This window comes from Mastigoproctus giganteus, chromosome 9, assembly GCF_048544385.1.
Source record: "Mastigoproctus giganteus isolate SK-2022 chromosome 9, ASM4854438v1, whole genome shotgun sequence".
NCBI classification, from domain to species: Eukaryota; Metazoa; Arthropoda; class Arachnida; order Uropygi; family Thelyphonidae; genus Mastigoproctus; species Mastigoproctus giganteus.
Window position 1 is genome coordinate 129,768,175 of NC_143583.1, and position 19,319 is coordinate 129,787,493.

The 19,319-nt window shown below is 41.6% G+C and overlaps 1 protein-coding gene across 1 annotated transcript in view; it reads right to left on the reverse strand.

Moving 5' to 3' along the window:
- LOC150080727 (uncharacterized) overlaps positions 1-19,319 on the reverse strand; it is a 269,174-nt gene that overhangs the window by 25,392 nt on the left and 224,463 nt on the right. The window contains exon 6 of the mRNA XM_090381152.1: positions 7,313-7,412. Coding sequence (XP_090237278.1) covers positions 7,313-7,412 — 100 coding nt within the window. The remainder of the gene's footprint in view (positions 1-7,312; positions 7,413-19,319) is intronic.

Below are 19,319 nucleotides of genomic sequence, written 5' to 3' on the forward strand. Positions count from 1 at the left end.
AAATCACATTAACCTAGGGATCAAATTCGACCCAATGCCTCTGTTCAGTCAAGATGTAAATGGGCTTCTCACAAAAGCCGCTAGACTGAGATGGATATGCAATCAGCATCTGAAACACTTAACATACAAATCCACCATGGTCAGATACATTTCAACAATTGTTTATCTCCCTCTTTACGCTGCAGAGATTTGGGCATCCGCATCTCCTTCTACCACCAAACCAGTGTTCTCCTCCGACTATTAGCTCCTCAAATGGAGCCAATACTCGGAGGAGAACACTGGTTTGGTTACTTTAGTTTTGTTTTGTTTTACTCACTTGCCACAAACTCCGAATCACCGCTATGGCCAACACACTAATCACCCACAATTACGTGACTCGTCATTATGGTCAAGCTCATAACTGGTCTCACCTCCTCTCCCACCTTCTGGGACAACTGTGCATGGAGGATCCCAGTGACTCATCTGCGAGCAAATCCACCATCACTTGTCGGATCGGTTCCTTCCTCAGCAGATGTTATCACGCGTCCAGGATCTAGATGTCGACTTCAACAAATTTAGTCAGGATCGACAATATAGGAAAAGAATACTCCCTACTTTTATAACCTGAGTCCCGATCAATGTATTCTCTCACTCAATTCAATGTGTATTTTGTAACTAATGGTCTGTACACTCAATTAATTTCTCTGTTTTTTAACTTCATTATTATATTACTCAGGCAATATGGCCATATTGGGCCGTTGAGCATTATATGTGTTCATAAACAGATTTGCATTGTTGTGTGGAGTGAAAAACCCCGAATAACCCAACGGAGTTAAATTCTGTTCCCTCCGTTTGAGGTCATTGCTTGAATATTGCAAAAGTCCAAGTTAGAAACCGATTCGCTAACTACGTGACTGTAGTTAGCTGGTCTCGTGCAGAAGTGCAGGGTTTTCCTCCGTAAAACATGTAAACCAGTCTACAAGAACGTAAAGGTATAACACTTCAAGGAATTTCAGCAAAGGCGCCCATTTAGGAGATCAACGGCTCACTCCTTTGGTCGATATCTGAGTAAGTATTGAGAGGTATAACACCCTAAGTCGATCACAACAGGGAAAAATTTTGTTTGTCCAATCTGATAAACTGCTGTTACGTGGTCACGCAGAGGTTGGATGCCAGAAATAATTTCGACACATATAATTCGACTTTAACCAAGTAGTTGACACTTCCTCAAGAGAGGTTGGGTGTATTAAGATTACTGACAAGACGTAGAGGGTTGTTACGAATGGTCATTCTTCAAATTGGGCTAGGGTTACAAGCAGGGTCGCGAATTTATTTTACACATCAAGGGAATAAAAAGTAAGATGCGAATCTGCACAAGATATGAAGTTTGAGAGGCTGGCTAACCATGAAAATCCTAGTCTTGGATTAATCTCCTGATAAAACTGTACCATCATTGTACATACTGTATTAGTTTTATTATACAATTTACTTTTAAACCTTATTTATTTATAATCTTTATATATATACACTGTCCCAATCCTGATGGTCTCCAAATTAAGGGAGAACTTGATATGCTTCAAATATTCCTCGTAGATTAGGCTATGTTAATGTGGTCTGCCTTCAACTTAGCAACTTTTCGTGGCTAACAGCAGATCTTGAAGAAATCGTCTTGACTCCGTTGGCTGATGTCACTCTCAACACCAAGATCCAGTTGGGTGCGTGATGTCAGTTGCCTCCTTTCTCCAACAAGACCCAGCGAGGGGGCAACAAGATAGTCCAGATGGATACAGTAATTTAAGACAATCCCCATGGACCACTCTGGAAGTCCCAGGGTGTCTCAACTTCTAAAATTCCTCACATAAAACTTTCTCATGGTCTGAATTACTGACTGATCAACGCGTTATCTGCCCTACCGGAAGCTCCCCACTCTCGAGGATTAGTAAACAAAATACGAGCTCCGGAACGGTTCGGAAATTTTGATTACGGCCTCTCCTACCTTTTCTGACACGACGGAAGAGAGGTGGGGTTGAAATAAATACTTCCAAAGAGGGGAGAAAAGGTTTCGCTCGAGCAGCTCGCTCTTTCGATGTATTTTTTTTACTTCCCTTTCACATCCCTCGCCATCACACCCCACCTAACCCTTTCCAACCGCCACAGAAAGAAAAACGTGAAGAAACTGACCGCGTTTCCTCTGCCGCTAGCTTCCCGCCATCACGCACTGTTGTCGGTCAGGGAACGGTAACGATCCCAGCACCACCCTTTTCCCTGGAGGTGGGAAATGAGAAACAAACAACTCTGTATTACGGTAATGTGATAATTATCGTCTGCTCCGGTTCCGCAAACGCCCTCTACCATCGCAGTGGCAGTAACAGTGGCCATCAATTTCCCTCCCTCCCCTTAGTAGACAGAAAAGGGGGGAGGGGTGATTAGTAAATCGGATTCAAAGGGAAAGAAATGCTGTATGTGGGCCACGAATTTGGACAGTTCAATTCGCTTGGTGATTGGTCTCGAAGTGACGAATTCGAAACCGGGTGGCCGATCTCGTGATACCTGTGCCAACGGGGGATAGAGGGAGTGGGGGGGGAGAGATAGTCTATTTCGACTGTGAATGGAGCCTGCATTCTCTCTAGTAGGTTTGAAATACCAACTGGGGTCGAGGTGACCCACTCTTATCTTATATCGCAAGGAAACCCGCATACTGGGACAGATGCAGCACAAAAGCGATAATTAAATGTTTCCTTCAAGGTACAAATCTGAAGAGCTTTAAAACTCAAAATCCTTTGCGTTTTCGGAGAACCTTTAGCACGTGCCTTTCACCCGGTACAAAGGCACCCAAGCTCCTATTGTATGTCGGAGGAGAACGAAAGATAGCCGTTCGTGGAGCTTGCGAAAACTCAGTCACAACCCACATATGGTGTCATTGTGTTGCGTATCTCACAGGTCGCTCTTAACTACAAATTACTTCTTTCTTTCTTTTTAATGCTGTTCTGGAATCATTCATATTTGGATTTTTAAGGAAAAAAATTGAGTGCCAACTCGTCCTGCAAGATTTAAAATCTAAACGGTTGTGCAAAAGTTGAATTTTCCATAATTTAGACTAAATATAGTGACTTAGCAAATTATTGGTAACACGATTAGTCAGGACTGGAGTTTTTGTTTTCCCCTGTTCTAGACAACCATACGTCTACAACAAGCAAGCGACAGTTGGTATGAGAATTGATCCAGCTGCGCCCTCCCTCTCTCTGTGACGTAAATCACCTTTCTCAGTTGTAGAAACAGCTGCAGCTGGTCACCCTCCTTACAGAATGGTGGGCGAGGCCAGTGCAGGTCAACCTCACCCGAAGTTTGACTGAGAATCATTTCTTCGCGTTTTGTATCTAATGTAAGTGTACAGAATCCATCTGCGCCAAGCAGAAAAAAAAAAAAGTTCCTGCCAACCCCCTACCGTCAAATACGAATAATCACCACAACTGCACGCTGTCGTCAACATGTGTCCTACCTAAACGAGCAACTGGTTCTCTCTATTATGTAATTCATTTCTGTCATGGCCAGTAGATGGCGTTAAAGGCAATCAACCCGAAAAGAAATCCATAACCTAATTGCACTGAACGCGCTAATAAAGAAAGCTTAAGTGTACGATATGGAAGTTGGAGCAACGCATCATTTCTCCAAGATATCTTATTCTCTCTCTTTCTCTCTCTCTCCCACTGTCCTCTCTGTCAAAACCCTCGGAGGTAATTAGGTTAATTAAGGTTGCTCGGCAACACCCTATGTTTGCGAGTTAATGACCTTACTCTCCACAAGACGACTGAGATTGCCTGGGAGAGTGTGGTGCGCACGCTTCTAATGTGATTTGAGGTTGGAAATGCGACATCTGGCGGACAACAAGGTTAACTGAACTCTAACGCCAAAGCCGTGAGCTGTCGCGCTTATTAAAGGCTCATTCTGGGATAAATATAGAACTGTTTCGCAGTAATTATCCGGTGCCCTCGTCTAAAGTAACTCCCCATCGGGTCCCAAAAGTTTCCCTGTCAGTAATGAGTAACAATTGGTTCCAGAACACTTAAAACCAGTACTGGGTTTCGGTTTAATGCGATTAATGTTTATTACGTGCATTTTTTTTTTTTTAAACTAGTTAATTGTACACGTGGAAGCTCCTCCCCACTCGGTTCCACACTAATTCGAAATGTTTTTCTCCTCGCGGGATTCGGACGCAAACAGGACACGCCACGTAATCCAGTCACGTCTGGCCCCGTGTTTGTGTCTCCAAACAATAGCGGGTTTAGTTGTAATTAAAACCCACCCTTCCCCATCCCTGTAGCTAGCTAGCAGCATTGGCGAGGTTCCTGTCTAGTGTCGTCTCCTTCAGATGTCTCTCCTTGATAAAGATGGAGATTTTGAAACAATCCCGGTTAGATAAATGCTCAAAAGAAAGTTAGGATTTTAATATTAAATATATCATGGACTTCTCGCTATTTCAATTATTATTAATTTAGTAAGACATAATGACCAGGAGCTTATAATTTGAAGGAGAAATAAGAAAGAAAAACAGCACCTCCATAATTACTGGCTCGAGTGCCAAATATAGCGCAGAGGTGGAAGAGATAAAGGTGTTGGTAGCGATGTTCCGGAAGATCGCGAAGTTTAAATACGCTCGTGACTATTAATAAACAGGTGCAGGCTGCGCGAACTCCCTCACTCGATGAACATAATATTCCCGAAAGAGGGCAGTGAAAGAAAGTTCAAGTTTTATTCTTGCCATCATAGGAGAAGAGAAAAGGATCTTATTATAAGGGTTTTGGTGTCCTAATAGGGCACGATATTAGGACACCAAACGACAGCTAGTGATGGACGATCCCAAAATCTGAAACAAATAGGTGAGAATGGCAAACAGACAATTGATCAATCGCTAGTATCAGAGTCAGATGCAATGCAATTACCCTTTGGTATGTCTGCTAGATGAAATCAATTTTGGACAGTCCAGCGAGCATGCGCATGCGTTCTCATAACAGACGTACTTATACGAATCGTAACGAGCGACGTCCTAAAGATATCAGTGGAGATAATAACTCGAAATTCCGTCAGGTGTCGTGCCAGTCGGATTCACCAAACTGGGTTATTCCCACCACTGCAACAATGTGCGAACCGGGTCATCGGAACACGCTGGTACGGATGGCTCTTTTAACATACCTCCGTCAAACGCAGCACCCATAGTGCACACAACACATCATCCTCACGACGATTCACGAGACGTGGGATGGTACCGGCTCACCGCACGAGCCACGGCCTGCCCCCTGAACTGTGACCTCTGACCCGCGGTGGGTGTGTCGGCAGGGCCCAGGACAACTGCGTGCTGGGAAAAAGGTCCCCTCTTTTGCCGCTCTGTACCGGAGTCTGGTAAGGGTGGAGTACAGACACGCACACAACGCGGACTTCATGCTGCGCCCCACCCACCAAAGTACCCGGTACGGGAGAGCGGCACCGGAGACTACAGCTCGTGACTTGAGTTCGGCCGTTCCCAGATCCGCGTCCCCCCTTAGTGGCGAGGCGTCCCTCTCACCTGGTCTCGCCGTGCCACACCTACAACCGTACAAGGTTTCGCCACCTACACCCTTCTTTGTGGAGGTGGAAGGGTGAGAGGACAAAAAAATAATCGGGGATGCAGGAGGAACTAATATAGGACAGTATGGGACTTCCACTTGACTTACGTAGGATGGCCAGACTGCGTAGTTGGTAAATTAATCCACAATGATGGTGGTCAATAATGTACGGAAACTGAAAGTGGAAACTTCTTGAGCAACTGACATGGCAGTAGATAAGTTCCCATACTTGACAGCTGTAATAATTACAAAGTGTAAGATGGCGTTTATAAGAAGGAGTAGTTGTTCTTAATGCTAACGAAGTCCCCTTCCCCCTAGCGTTGCTTCAAAGTAGTACAGTTTCCTCGGTTCAACTTTTTACGAGTCGCTTTATTCTCGATTTTACGAGGTGCACTACGCGTTTAAATCATGCAGATCACGACGGACAACACTTTCCCGAGAACGTGAGGCAAGTATTAACACGCGTATTAGAGGGAGAGCAAATAGATCCATTACAAAGTAACAGTACCTCACACAGGGACCGGGCGTACATTTACGACACGCCGTTTCTAACGGATACAGTCTATCAATGAAAATATCATTCGAACATTTTTCACATTAAGCGAGCTATATTATTGGGAAGGGGAGATTCGGGTTAATTATGCTCCACCCATTTTTCTACGCAACACACTGTGCCTATTCGAGCTCCAAAACCGCCTGGTGGCTGGTGTTTGTACCATATTTGTTCATTTAAATATAATTCACGATTTTATATTAGCGCCGTCTAGTAGTCTAAGAAGGAAGTACTGTAATTATGGATTTTTTTGCGATCAGGAGTAACGTCTGGATTTTGGGGTGCTGGACCTGATTCACATTGTCGGGTTTGGTGCTCTAGTTTTCCATGATGGACAGTTGGACAACTGCTGGTTGGTATCTTTATTTAGACTTTGATGTTCCAGTAATTATTCAGATGAACTGTGACTTTTTGGAGTTTGGTTCTTGGCTCTGGGGGATTCAACTTGAAGTTTGTGGTTGTGCCATCGAGAGAATAGACTAATAGTTTTTTTTTTTTTTTTTTTTTAAATGCTGGCTCCATGGTATGGGCAACCGGGTGCAGGATTTCATACGCTACAGTGATAGTAGACCTAGGTGACACAATATACTCTTCCAGGCCTGTTCTGTAGAGATTTTATACTATCACAGGCATCCATGGTGGAGTTGGGCTTATGTCTGGGAGCCACCCCAGTTCAAGAACACATTTAAACATTAAAAGTTATGTCCAGAGTGCATTTGAATATGTAAATAAAGGAAAAATGAAATGTAATTAAAGAATTATATATTTTTTACTCGATTCACCATAAAATGAAACTTTAATTCAAATTTAATGAAGATAATAACGTTTTTGGAGTAGGAAACCTATTAATAGCGTCATGAAATTGCTGAGAAGAAATAACTGGAGGTTTTCTCATAACAACACGTTGGATGGGGATGTGATGTCTCTGGTGGTACGTGCAATATCAAGTTCACGTTCCACATTCCCATTTACGAATATCATTGCCCCTCACCACCCCCTCTTACAGTCCTATCTTTTCAGTACCGAAGTGTTACCCAAGTTTCTATTGACCCTGAACTCTGACCTGTACAGACGGGAACAAGTACGCATTGCTCTCGTCCCCGTCAGTCCCACCTACACAATCCCAAATTGCACTATTGTTTTGGAGGCTCGCGCAAAGACAATGGAAATTTTTACTTACATCGATGCTTCCTTTATCCTCTGGAGTGATAAGAGAGCGCTTGTGCCTGTCCTGCTCACGGCCTCTATGGAAACGGCAGGATAATCATCGGAGCCGGTATCTGTGACAGGAAAACAAAAAAAAAGGGGGGAAAAAGAGAAAAAAAATCATGGTTAATCACAGGCAGGAAGAAGCGCAGTCAGATGCGGCCGCTGGATCGCTATAAAATAATGAACTGCGCACGGCCTCCATGCAAGCGCTAGAATAATGAAGTCGCAGCGATCGTGAGCAGGGGTGTGTTTGTGTCGGGTGCCAACCCGTGCCTTCCGTGTTCTGGCTTCATTACGAAGGGTCACGCCTCCGTAACCCACGCATTAAAGGTCGCCGGGGTCACCGGTCGCAACATTCTCATACAAATCTCTAACAATATGTGGGTTGCCTTCTTAAGAAACCACTTCCACCCCCACCCGTAATCCTCCCTTTTTGCAGGATATTCCCTCGCGAATATACTAGGAACTGTTTCGCAAAGTGTTCTGTCCCATTTCTAATGACAGGTGGGCATTGTCGACCTTGAAAATATTCCTGTCTGTGGAAAAATCGCACCACCCCTTTCTTCTTTCGGGTTTGGATGACCAGGATATAGTGGAAGAGCATCTGTCCACTTAAACTTCTTTTTGGTGCTATCCACTAACAAATTGGGACATAAACACGTATGTAGGGTTCTTAATTTGTGTAGCACTAATCTTTATGATCCGTCGATCACGAAGTGTGTCACCCGACTCTTGGGGTCTTCACAAGACACTATCTAATCATAATCGAGAAACGTGGAGTAAAAAACAACAATCCTCACCTTATGTTAAAAATTTTTGAATTCATGTCTGAAGTCGAAAGGCTTTTTAACAGACCGGACTGAATATTTGGCCATTAGTAATAGACTAGAAATGAAACCAGGTCTGACCACAAACCTTTTTCGTTTCCCAAAAGGTTTAAATACAAGTTAATGTTGTATACTTATTCATAAAACCGTTTTTGTAAGTTCCATTACGCTTTGAAGATCACATGACCTTCAGAGACGATTCCTAGCATCTTCGCTTGTGCCCTGACATAACCAATCCGTCTACTGTTATCCTACTTGATCTGTAAGCGTTGGCGCAGTGTTTACATCCCATTTGGGTTTTATAATCCCCTCAGGAAAAACGGATCTCATCTTTTCCCACTCAAAGTAAACCACCTTGAAAGCCGGAAGTGGTACCTTAATTCGGGGTGGAATTCGTTCTTAAAAATCAAAAGGGGGGAAAATAGGGGGATAGATCCGTTTAGCGTACAGGAGTGGTTTTGTTTCAGGGACAATCGCGTGTAGATTAAAAGCAAACGATTACATATCGTAGCAACCTCCGTTACGATTTCCCCCCTCTGCTAAAAACCCCCCACCGGAAGAAGGCGGGAAGGAAAAACCCATTGCACCAAGTCCAACTAGAATCTGCGTGCTTAAAGCAGGCGGGCGTCTTGGCACGCGTTTCTCTTCAGCATCCAAAGATCGACAGTAAGAAAAACACAAAAGTGATACCTGACCGTCCGTATTGCTTCGCCACACATCCGAAGGTAGGGAGGGCCTTACCGAGGTATTGCCATATGTAGGCCAAGGCAAGGACTGTTGGGATGATACTAAGTACTGGTTTCGCGCAGTTCCTTTTTTTTTTTCTTACATTTTTCTTCTTCTTACCGCTCACAAGACGCCGGTTGTCGGCCAACCCGGGTGTCCTTCAACGTTTTCGCCATGTCCCCACCTCTTTCATAAGTAAGGACTTGTAAAGATTCTTAAGTAGTGTGCTCAACAGCTTCGTCAGATTCGTGACTCTACTGGAACACTGGCCCTCCCGTAACTAATGTTTCTATTGTACGGTTTGGTGGCGCTGCGGTCACTGACGCCTAAAACAATTGGGTAGGTGTGCCTTGGTTGCTTTCCCCCTCTTCTCTGTTCATCCCCTACTTTCATAAATGAGAAAAAAATGTACATTCGTGTGTGTGTGTGTGTAACAAAAACATTAAGGAATGCAAAAGCACTTTTTCCGCACGCCATTCGTAAATTTAATAGAGGGTCACACACACTCCGGATTATTCACTCTGGTGCTTCGTGTGTGGCAAATGTGACAACAAAATGCCACATTACTAACTCTCTTTCATTTCACAGTACTCGGATAATAAGTAGGCTAAAAGGACGTAAACACATTTGTACACATGCGTGCTAATTTGATGTAATGACCAAAAGGTACCATTCCAGATAGATCCTCTATTCTCATTGGATAACTGCCGAATTATGTGTGAGGTTATTTAACGTAATAGTTAGGAGATGGCAAATGAAAGAAACCAATTAGCATGATACCATAGTCGAAGTTTACAGCATGCGAAAATCGACTACAATCATTAATTGAGTTCTATGTTCCTTACCATCATAGATGAAGGCCTATTTATAGGAAATCTCAAGTCTACATTGAAGAGCGAAGAAAGGGGAACAAAATTAGAATAGAGCGTGGGGGGTAAAAGAGTTTGAGTACACAGCTGAAGGGAGTTCCACTGGCTCTATGTACACACAGAGGAATGGGGCTTCCTGACACTGATCGCACCATTCCAGTTCTGGAATTTCAGTAAATGACGTTGTTAAGAGCGTATGTACCATCTCCACCCAATGCAAGTATGAAAGAGAACATGGGCGAGTAAAAATCAATGGACAAAAACGTCATTTGTCAAGTTCACTGTGGACCACCCCCCGTAGGTAGCAATTAAAATTCTTACAGTAAAACTATCGCAGGTATTTGTGTGTTGTAAACAGATGGGAGAGCAAATCCACACCCTATTTCCGTGATAGAAGGGATTGTATAAAGAAGGGAGTGGCAAGTTCCATTTCTATGAAAGAACACGCCATCTAGTTAACACTATACAGCTGAATTTTATTGGTACGCTAAATAGCTGGATGTCACAATACCATCCACTCTTCTCTGATCTACGTGGCGTCGAATTCTTTTGAATTAATCTGCAAACTCTCATCCGAAATGTCCTTCGAAAGATATTTCGCTTTTTGGAAAACAAATTATTATTATTATTATTATTATCTGTTTATTTCCATAAGGAAACCACCCCGGGACGGCAAAGTGCCAGGAGGGTGCTAAGTACATATCAGGGTACGAGATACTACGTGCAGTGGGTTACATATACTGAACACGTAGTCTCGTCCCGAAATATTATATACACATTTTATGTTTAATACATACATACAGTATTTACACATTTATGATTGTGTACAAACATTATACAGCTCATATATTTACAATTCATTAATAATTCCACATATAACTTACATATTAACACAACTGTTACAGAAGGTATATTTTTACAGTCAACAGATTATTATTGTTCTTAAAGCAGAAAGCTTCACTTTTATTCACAATTCTTTAGTACTTTGCAGCCGATTCATATTTCAGTAAGTCTGTACGAATCCTGGAAGATCTCTTTCCGGTATGTTGCATCCTCACACAGTTTTTCGGCATCTATCTGTAGTGAGTTAAATATTCTCGCTGCATTTGATGGGAAGAATCTTTGCAGGCTACTAAGATTGTTCAGGACTGAACGCAGTGGATTATTTAGTTCTCCGCAACGTCTAGCAGTGGCACGCGGTTTAACTAGAATATTATCCAGGACTGGAGCATCCACTCTGCCTGTGAGCATTTGTGCGAGAGTGTGTATGTTCCTGTTAATTGTCCGCTGCATCCAGGGTGTGATGTTAAGGTTTGAGTAGAGAATGGCCCTTGAGATAGTAAAAGGGTGGCCAGCAACTCTGTTAAGCCATCGCAAGAACCAGTACTCGATCCCAAGGACGGACTTATAATGTGAATCTGGAGCTGAAGACCAGATTTGCGAGGCATACATTGCAATTGGCAGGACACACATTAAAATGTACTTGGTCGCTAGCTGAGGATCCCTAATTCCTACCAGTTCCTGCCTAGTAGCCCATAAAGCGGCGAATATTTTTGTCTTCATATGGGCGAAGTGTTGAGCAAAGGTGAGTCTGTCATCCCACTTAAGACCCAGGTCCAGGTGAGAGTGCACTTTTTCCACACTAGACCCGTTCACAGAGATTGAGATGTCATTTTTATTCTGCTTGTAACTTATGGTCATTTGGGCAGACTTCTGTGCATTAATACGGAGCCCGATGCAATCCAGGTAGCTCTCAAATTCTCGGATTGTGCTATTTGCCATCTGGCAAATACTTTCTGCTGATTCATGGTCTTTGGAAGTGATGAAGAATTTTACATCGTCAGCATATGTTATAAAATTGTAGTACCGTGCAAGAAACGGCTCCAGGACGGCCGCGAAGAGAGTAGCCGAAAGAACTCCCCCTTGAGGCACTCCTTGCGAGATGGTAAAGCAAGATTGTAGCTTTTGGTGCTTAACAATAAGTTTCCTATGTTCTAGCAGGCTGGTTATTATAGTTAACAGATTTCCTCTTACATTAAAATAATTCTTTAAAATCGCAATGAGCGCTGGAGTTGAGACGTTGTCGTAGGCTGCGGAGATATCCAAAAAAATAATATCAATTTGCTTTTTCTCATTTAGTGCTTTCTGCACGCGAAAAAGGGTTTCCAGTAAGTTTGTTATTGTTGATCTACCCGAAATAACTGAGTGCAAATGTGGTGGTCTATGGCTGAAGCAGTGTTGATTGATGGTGGGAAGAAGCGCTTTTTCGAATACCTTCTGTAGGGTGCAACTAACAGAAATTGGTCTGTAATCCTTAGCCAATTTTGGGTGTTTAATCTTTGGTATTGGGGTTACAATGTAATTTTTCCAAGCTTGCGGGAAAGCTCCTGACCTGATGATTTTCTGATAGATGTGCAGTAATAGATCTATTATAAATGGGCTACTTATTTTAAGGATGAACATTGGAAATTTGTCTGGTCCAACAGTGGCCTTATTGGGCAGATCGTTGATTGCTTTCATTACGCTCTCTTTGGTGATTAGTATTTCACTCAATGGAGGTCTTGTTGGTTCCTCTCTTGCCGAATAGTTTCGCTTGTTTAAATCTTTCAGGAATTCCAAAATTTTGTTACCATTATCAGTGTTCTCAATTTGATTCAGTCCATGCAGGTTACTAAAAGTGTTATTAGCCCATTCCTTGAAAATGCATTCTGTCATATTCTCTGTGCTATTTCTATTGCTAGTAATTCTTTTTGCTCTTTTTAGTTTATTATGAACAACACTGCAGTGTGCCTGTCTTTTTGCTTTAATGAAATGTGCTCTTTCTTTCTTATAACGAATGTGATCGGCAGGATGACCCGTTCTTTGCCATTTTCTATACAGTTTTTGCTTCCTGAGGAAACTTGCTTTCAGTTGTGGGTTAAACCATTCTTTTGTTCTCTCAGATATTTTGATTTCTTTTGCTGCTCCTTCCAATGCTGTTTGGTATAGCTTTTTAGTGATCATTTCTAAAGCTTCGTCTACTGATGAGACATCAAACTAAATGACAAACCAAACCAAATGACATCAAACTAAAAACGTTTCAGTGCTTTCCCCTTGACAAGTCAGCCACGCCCTCCATAGTGAGGGGCCTCTTTCCAATCTACTAATTCCTAAATGTTTTGTACACAAAGAGTTGGCAAAAGTCGTTTACCCAATTTTTCAAAGTGCGGTTATTTCCTCCATTGACAAACTAATACATTTTATAAACCCATTCCCGCCTGTAATATTCCCCCATTAAACGTTTTAGGAAAATAAAAAAAAACCCTACAAAATAACGAGGTACTATTTTTTATATTTCTGAGTGCGTGAAAAGGTTGGCAAATTGCCAGCAGCTTTTGATCCTTTCTGTTGTTGACAGTTAGTGGTTATGTAACAGGAAAAGTCAGTGGTGCATCGCTGGTCACACCCACAGGGGACACAATACAATACAAATGCGTCTTGGGGGAAGAATTAATAATATCTCCAGAAAATATTCGTTTGGTGTCTGTGATAAAGCGGCACTAAACTAGTTGCCCACCAGTACGTTTTCATCAATTGTAAAAATCCGATTTTTGTTGTTGCCTCGTGAAGTTTTAAAAAGCAAATAACAGTGAAATATATCACTGGTTCAAAAAGAATGTTGTTGTTGTTTGTTAGTTGTTGGCACATCGGCTTCTGTGGCCATAATGCACCTCCTCTCATGGGTTTGTAATTTTCAAGTGGTTGGGAAAGAAAGAACTCAAAACTATCTCAATGAAAACTTCCTCTGACCACGGAAGAAAGTGTTTTACCACCCTTGAAGTATATTATAAACACAGATATCGCATCTATTGTCTTCCTTTGCAGGATTTTCTCAAATTTACCATCAAAGGATACTTCATTACAATTTATCCCGTTTTAAATACGGGAAGAGAAGTGGATTTCGATGTTTGGTACATTGCTATTGATATATTTAAGACCGATGTCAAAGATTATCTATCTTTCTGTCTCTCTATCCTTTTCAGTTACAATCCTTTATAAAGGGGTGTCTCCTCACGACACGAAATATCCACAGAGCATGCATCCCCGCCGGCTGGGAAGCCTTAGCCACGACCCGTACCTGATCAGCATATAAAACCATCGCGCTGGTAGCTTCCTGGAGATGGAAGATGCCAGTAGAATTAAGAACGGTGAACTCTTGTCTCTGCTCCCTTATCTGCAGCCATTCTTCTCTGTCCGCAGGCATCCCCGTGGACCATAAGTTATTCCTGTCGTGGTGTGCAAATGGTACGTGCGCGATTTCTCGCTCGCCCAACCCCTAGGGGCAAAATGGGGAGGGGCAATTTAGGACGTACTTACGGGATGGTTTTACAAAGAGATGTGGATAAACAGGAGGGAAGGGGGGGGGCGGAGAAGGAAGCGAAAAGAGAAATTTATATCGACAAGAGAATGACACATGGATACGGGAGGACACCACAGGTGAAGAAGGAATGTGGGATGCCAAAACTCGCTCGGTTAAGAAAGAAAAAGAATAAGATACGACTTATGATAATCTTACAGAATAAGAGCAATGAGGAAATGAAGAAAAATAGAGAGGCCATTGTGAGAATGACATGTGCTCTCACTTCACACGCATTCATTACATGAGTACAAGACTCGGCGAGTTCCCCTTTCCATTAGTATTTTTTGTAACAAGATCAGCGTGATGAATTGGCAGCAACTCTACCAGGCAGGTGAGAGTTTACATCTTTACATTTCACGTGGTGTTCACAGCATCCTATAGATTATTATCAATTAACCCTTTACGGAGTAACCACGGTGGTGCATGGCAAACCCTATAAACAGTGTTCCCGATAAGTGTGCAGATTGTGACTGGGTGATACATTGGTAGTTTGCCAGTGATTTCATGTATTCATTTGGCCGGAGGTTACGTTTTGGATGGACAAGTCATTAGCATACTCTTACTAGTTAATCTACTATTACTTGATTAACTGGTATTTACCTGATATTTGTGTCTTTTAGGTCGCAAAACTGGACTGTTGTTGATCGATATGGCACAGTTCCTGTTTAGCCGTGTATAATCCTTTTGGTCTTGGGCCAACTATTAGCTGCTGGTGTACAGCAATGACATCGACCAATAGCAAAAATACATCATCGAAGATGACTATTGTATGCACATGTTTTTCAAATCCAATACGTTTTGATGGTCACTGATGTACCAGTAGGTATAAAAACAGAACCACCAGTATTAGTTGTAAACTGACAACTAATAAGCCTTCTATTATCAGATGTAGCATCTTTTATCGATGAAATTCTAAATGAATTCCCAAAACAAATATATTTTCTTAAAAAAATTCAGTTCATAATAATTTTTTTCTTCTTTGTATTGTATCACATAATTTAGTGACCAGGGAGACCTCTGTTGCTTACAAACTTCAATAAATTGACCACATACGCTATGCGTGCCCGACACCAAATATGGAACTCCACAGGAAGATATATACAGAACTAGCGATGGGAGGAAATATCATAATAGGATATTGCCTAGAGCGCAGTTGGAATGTTTTATCCTCTTGGAGTAACAGAAAATGAAATGATCCAAAAATAGTAAGAGCTTTATCTAATCTTACATAACAATAATTTCTGTCCAGCAATGTCCAATAATTAAACGATGGTAGGAGGAATATGGAAGTATAAAAATACGGTAGAGGCCAATGGCAGGACATTAGCTAGCAGTGACTTTCTACATCAAACGACAGACGCATAATGAAGAAAAAGGCTAATGGATTAGTTGTGTCAAGTAGTGTGCAAGCGAAAGAGCCTCGCTTAGTACTAAAATTCCTCCACCATCGCGCTAGAGAGGGGTGGGAGCAAGGAGACGAAGAAAAAAAAGGACCAGTTGAGTCATGCATGCACCTGATACAAACACACAGATAAGAACACTCCAACTCCACTACTTTTGAGTTGCAGAGGACGGAGATCGGGTTACTGTAAGTGAACTTACAATCCAAGGGCATGAACTTCCGTCATTACACACACTGTGAAATTAGTAACTGAGGGGTGGGGTAGAAAAGGAATTAGAATTGCACAAGTATAAAGCCAAAGTACGTAGTTTTGATGGTTCTGCAAATTGCAGTCAATGAACTTCGCTACTGATTTGTCTAAGCAACATTTTGTTGCCCCAAGCGATTTATACTAAAATTGGCACACATCATTACACACGCAGGGAGATGTTTTGTGGGGGACTGCATGGGCAAGGAGGTGCACACTTCAACAAATATCCACAATCGATAATTATCGTATACTAACATGTGGATATAGTCAAAAATCATACCACTTAAATTAAAGTCCGCGATAATCTGTTTTTTATTTTCCATCTGAGCAGATAAGAAAGCTTCAGACTGTCCCCCCTCCCCCTCTGATAAGGTCAGTCTCTGAGGCTTCAGTCAGCAAACAGATAAGTGATTCGCATCGATGACACACCCACCCATTTTCAAGAGGAAAAGCTGCATCTTAGATAACAATATCAGCCAGAGGGCCTTCATCTCGGGAAGAAGACTGCAGGAGAATATCACACACCCATAAGTTCATTTCCTACTCTTGGCGTTGCAGCCAACCGCCCAGACTATTGACACTAGGACAGGTGCGACATCTCACACCCAAAGATCAAACATCTGCATCATTTACGCCGCAAGGTGGCGCCGTTCGTCTAATTCAAATAAAATAAATCCGAATTTATTTTTATTCGCACTACGTGTGTGCATTAACAGTCCAACCCCACTCCCCCCACCTCTATTTTTTGTTTTGCTATCAAATTGTGTTATATAGATTGCAAATCTCCTCCTAAGCCACAACCATGCACTTAGATTTGACAAGATAATAAAGTAGCTAATAAAAAACAAGATTAGATCTCTCTCTCTCTCTCTCTCTCTCTCTTTCTCTCCACCCTGAAATTTCCCTTCCTGTCTCTTTTAAATAAATTTTCTTCGGGAGAGAAATTACATAAATCTCGCTTTTATACGCGTAATCATAGCCAGCAGTCTGGTCGTTATAACATAATCCAATTATCTCACAGTAGGACTGTAATGGCGGTCCTGTTCCACTTTACAACATCGCTAGAAGCTATCATACGAGACCGGCAAGATAACTGATGACGTCGTCTGTTCTTTCTTCTGTTCCTTTCTTCTTTTTCTCTCCTTCCTACTAGAATTGTATGTCAGGACAACACTTGACTTCGATGTCAAATGTAAATGAGCAGGACGGGGTATATTTTCTTTCTTGCAACCAGCTACCAAACTCCATTATTAGCTGTCTGCAATACAAAAGGATGCAACATCAGGAGCATTTGGTAGATTTTCGAAACATACAATTGGTGCGATGTTTCTTTCAATTAAAAAAAAAAATCCGGAAATGTTTTTAATTTCCGGTTTTTGTTTATTCAGAGTTGCATTCCGATGGTCATATATCAGTCAAAAAAAAAACCAAACTGCATCTTATTGTACATATTAAGGCACAAGCGCAGCATTTTGGGGGTTGGGGGAGGTAACGTGTAGTAATATTACCCCCTTGCAAAATTAGACCACTGCGGTAGTATATTTTGGATTAGGAAAGGGGAAATGTTTCATCCAATTGCTTCACAGAAGTCCCAGTATTGAATGTCTTGAACAATACAGCCTTTACCACAATAAAAAATGATCTGTAAATACCTTTTTGGAAGTCACAATCCTCTGGATTACTTAGGTTTCTTTGAGGAGGATTAGCCAATATCCACTAAATCATTTCTTCAGTTTAATGTTTAATGTAAAATCATGAAACTCAGAAATGAATTAATTCATCATTTATTATCATGATTGGCTAATCTTGTTAAACCAATTTCATTGAGGGGTGATGAAACACCCTTCTAATAGTCCTGACCTATATCGCTGTGATCTTCACATATTTGGACTGATATTTTAAGAAAGTCCAACTGGACGATGATGTGAAGCAGATGGTCAATGGATTCTTTCGCCAGAAGTAAGAAGAGCATCGGATTTTCTAATGAAACATTGGGCTAAATGCCTTAACAGCTACGAGACTTCATTTGGGTGAAAATCTGTGCATTTTTTCGTTTATCCCTAATTTTCGTAAACGATCCTTGTAGAATGGCTACAAGAAATAAATAGAGATGAGGAATTAGAACAGGATAAGGGATGAAGGTAAAGTTTAAAAAAGAAACAAAAAGAGCCATGGGATAAAAGAAGAATAATAGAAAGAGAGAAAAAAAATAAACCCAAGATGGATATATTGAGGTAAAATAATGTGACAGCAGAAGGATCCAAAGAGATAACCTCTTGGCCGATGCAGAGTCCCGCCTAATTCAGGGCATAACCATTTGGGTAAGAAATTTTGGCTTGCCTTTATAAACCATTGCTTGGTCCGCGCTGATAAATACGAATTAGAACACAGGGGTCGCCGAAATTAATTAATAGCTCACGTGTAGTGATGACCCAGGGAGGAGTTACGATATATGGGCGACCCGCGCTACTAAAAATAAGAGCCTTGGAACAGAAAGACGTATTGCCAACTTCCCTGTTCTAGATGGGCTCTGCAAAGAACACACCGTACACATTAATATTAAAATACGGCGCGTGACTCAATATTGCAGTTTATCACGGAGGAAAAGATAACTTGCAGATCACGAGAAGCAGTTCTTTCTCCTTTTTTTATTCACCCTCAGCAGATAACCTTTGGAAAACGATTAACCTCCAGTGCGCTTCTGAAGTATTGAAGTAATTATGCCTATAGCAAAATATCTCTAGCACAGAGCGCTATTAAAAATTACAATCGTGGACCAACAGGTTGTTTAAAAGAAGGAGACATTATCCTCTTTAAAAGGGAAGGGAAATGAAATGTGAACGGCTTTTATCAATCGTGCAATATCACTTGGGGATAAAATGCACACGGATGTGTTAAATGAAGGAAATAAATTGTACAACAGTTACTTATCATTCCCAGTTTTTGTTTTTTAATAAATAATTGTACTTAATTTCAGAACAATTGTCAGAAGCAAGAATAGGGGAAAAATTTACAGATAATATTAGAAGTAACAATCAGAGTGAAATTTTCAAAATGTTAGAACAATAGTAGGATAAAAATACATTCGATAACAGCTATTAAAATGGGACTCTTTTACCTATCCAGTCTCTCCAATAGTTTGTCGAGTCCTTCCTTGAATTCATTTAAGCTATCAACTTCCACGACGACGGATGGAAGTTTGTTACAGCAATCAACCAACAGTTAGCTGAAGGCAAACTTTCACGCACCTATTCTGCAACCGTCCTTCCTCAATTTGAATTTTTGTCCCTCAAGGGTGTAGTTTGAGCAAGAGGAAGGACGATCAGCAATTCATTAAAAGAGTTAAACAGCTTAGTCAGCTCACCTCGCAGGTGTCTAGTCTCCTTCTAGGAATGCTTCAATTTGCAGAACTTAAGCCTTTTTTGGTAAGAGCAACCCGTTGTTGCCCTTCTCTGTATTCCTTCCAGCGGCTCCACATTCTTCCTAAAATGAAGCCTGTATGCAG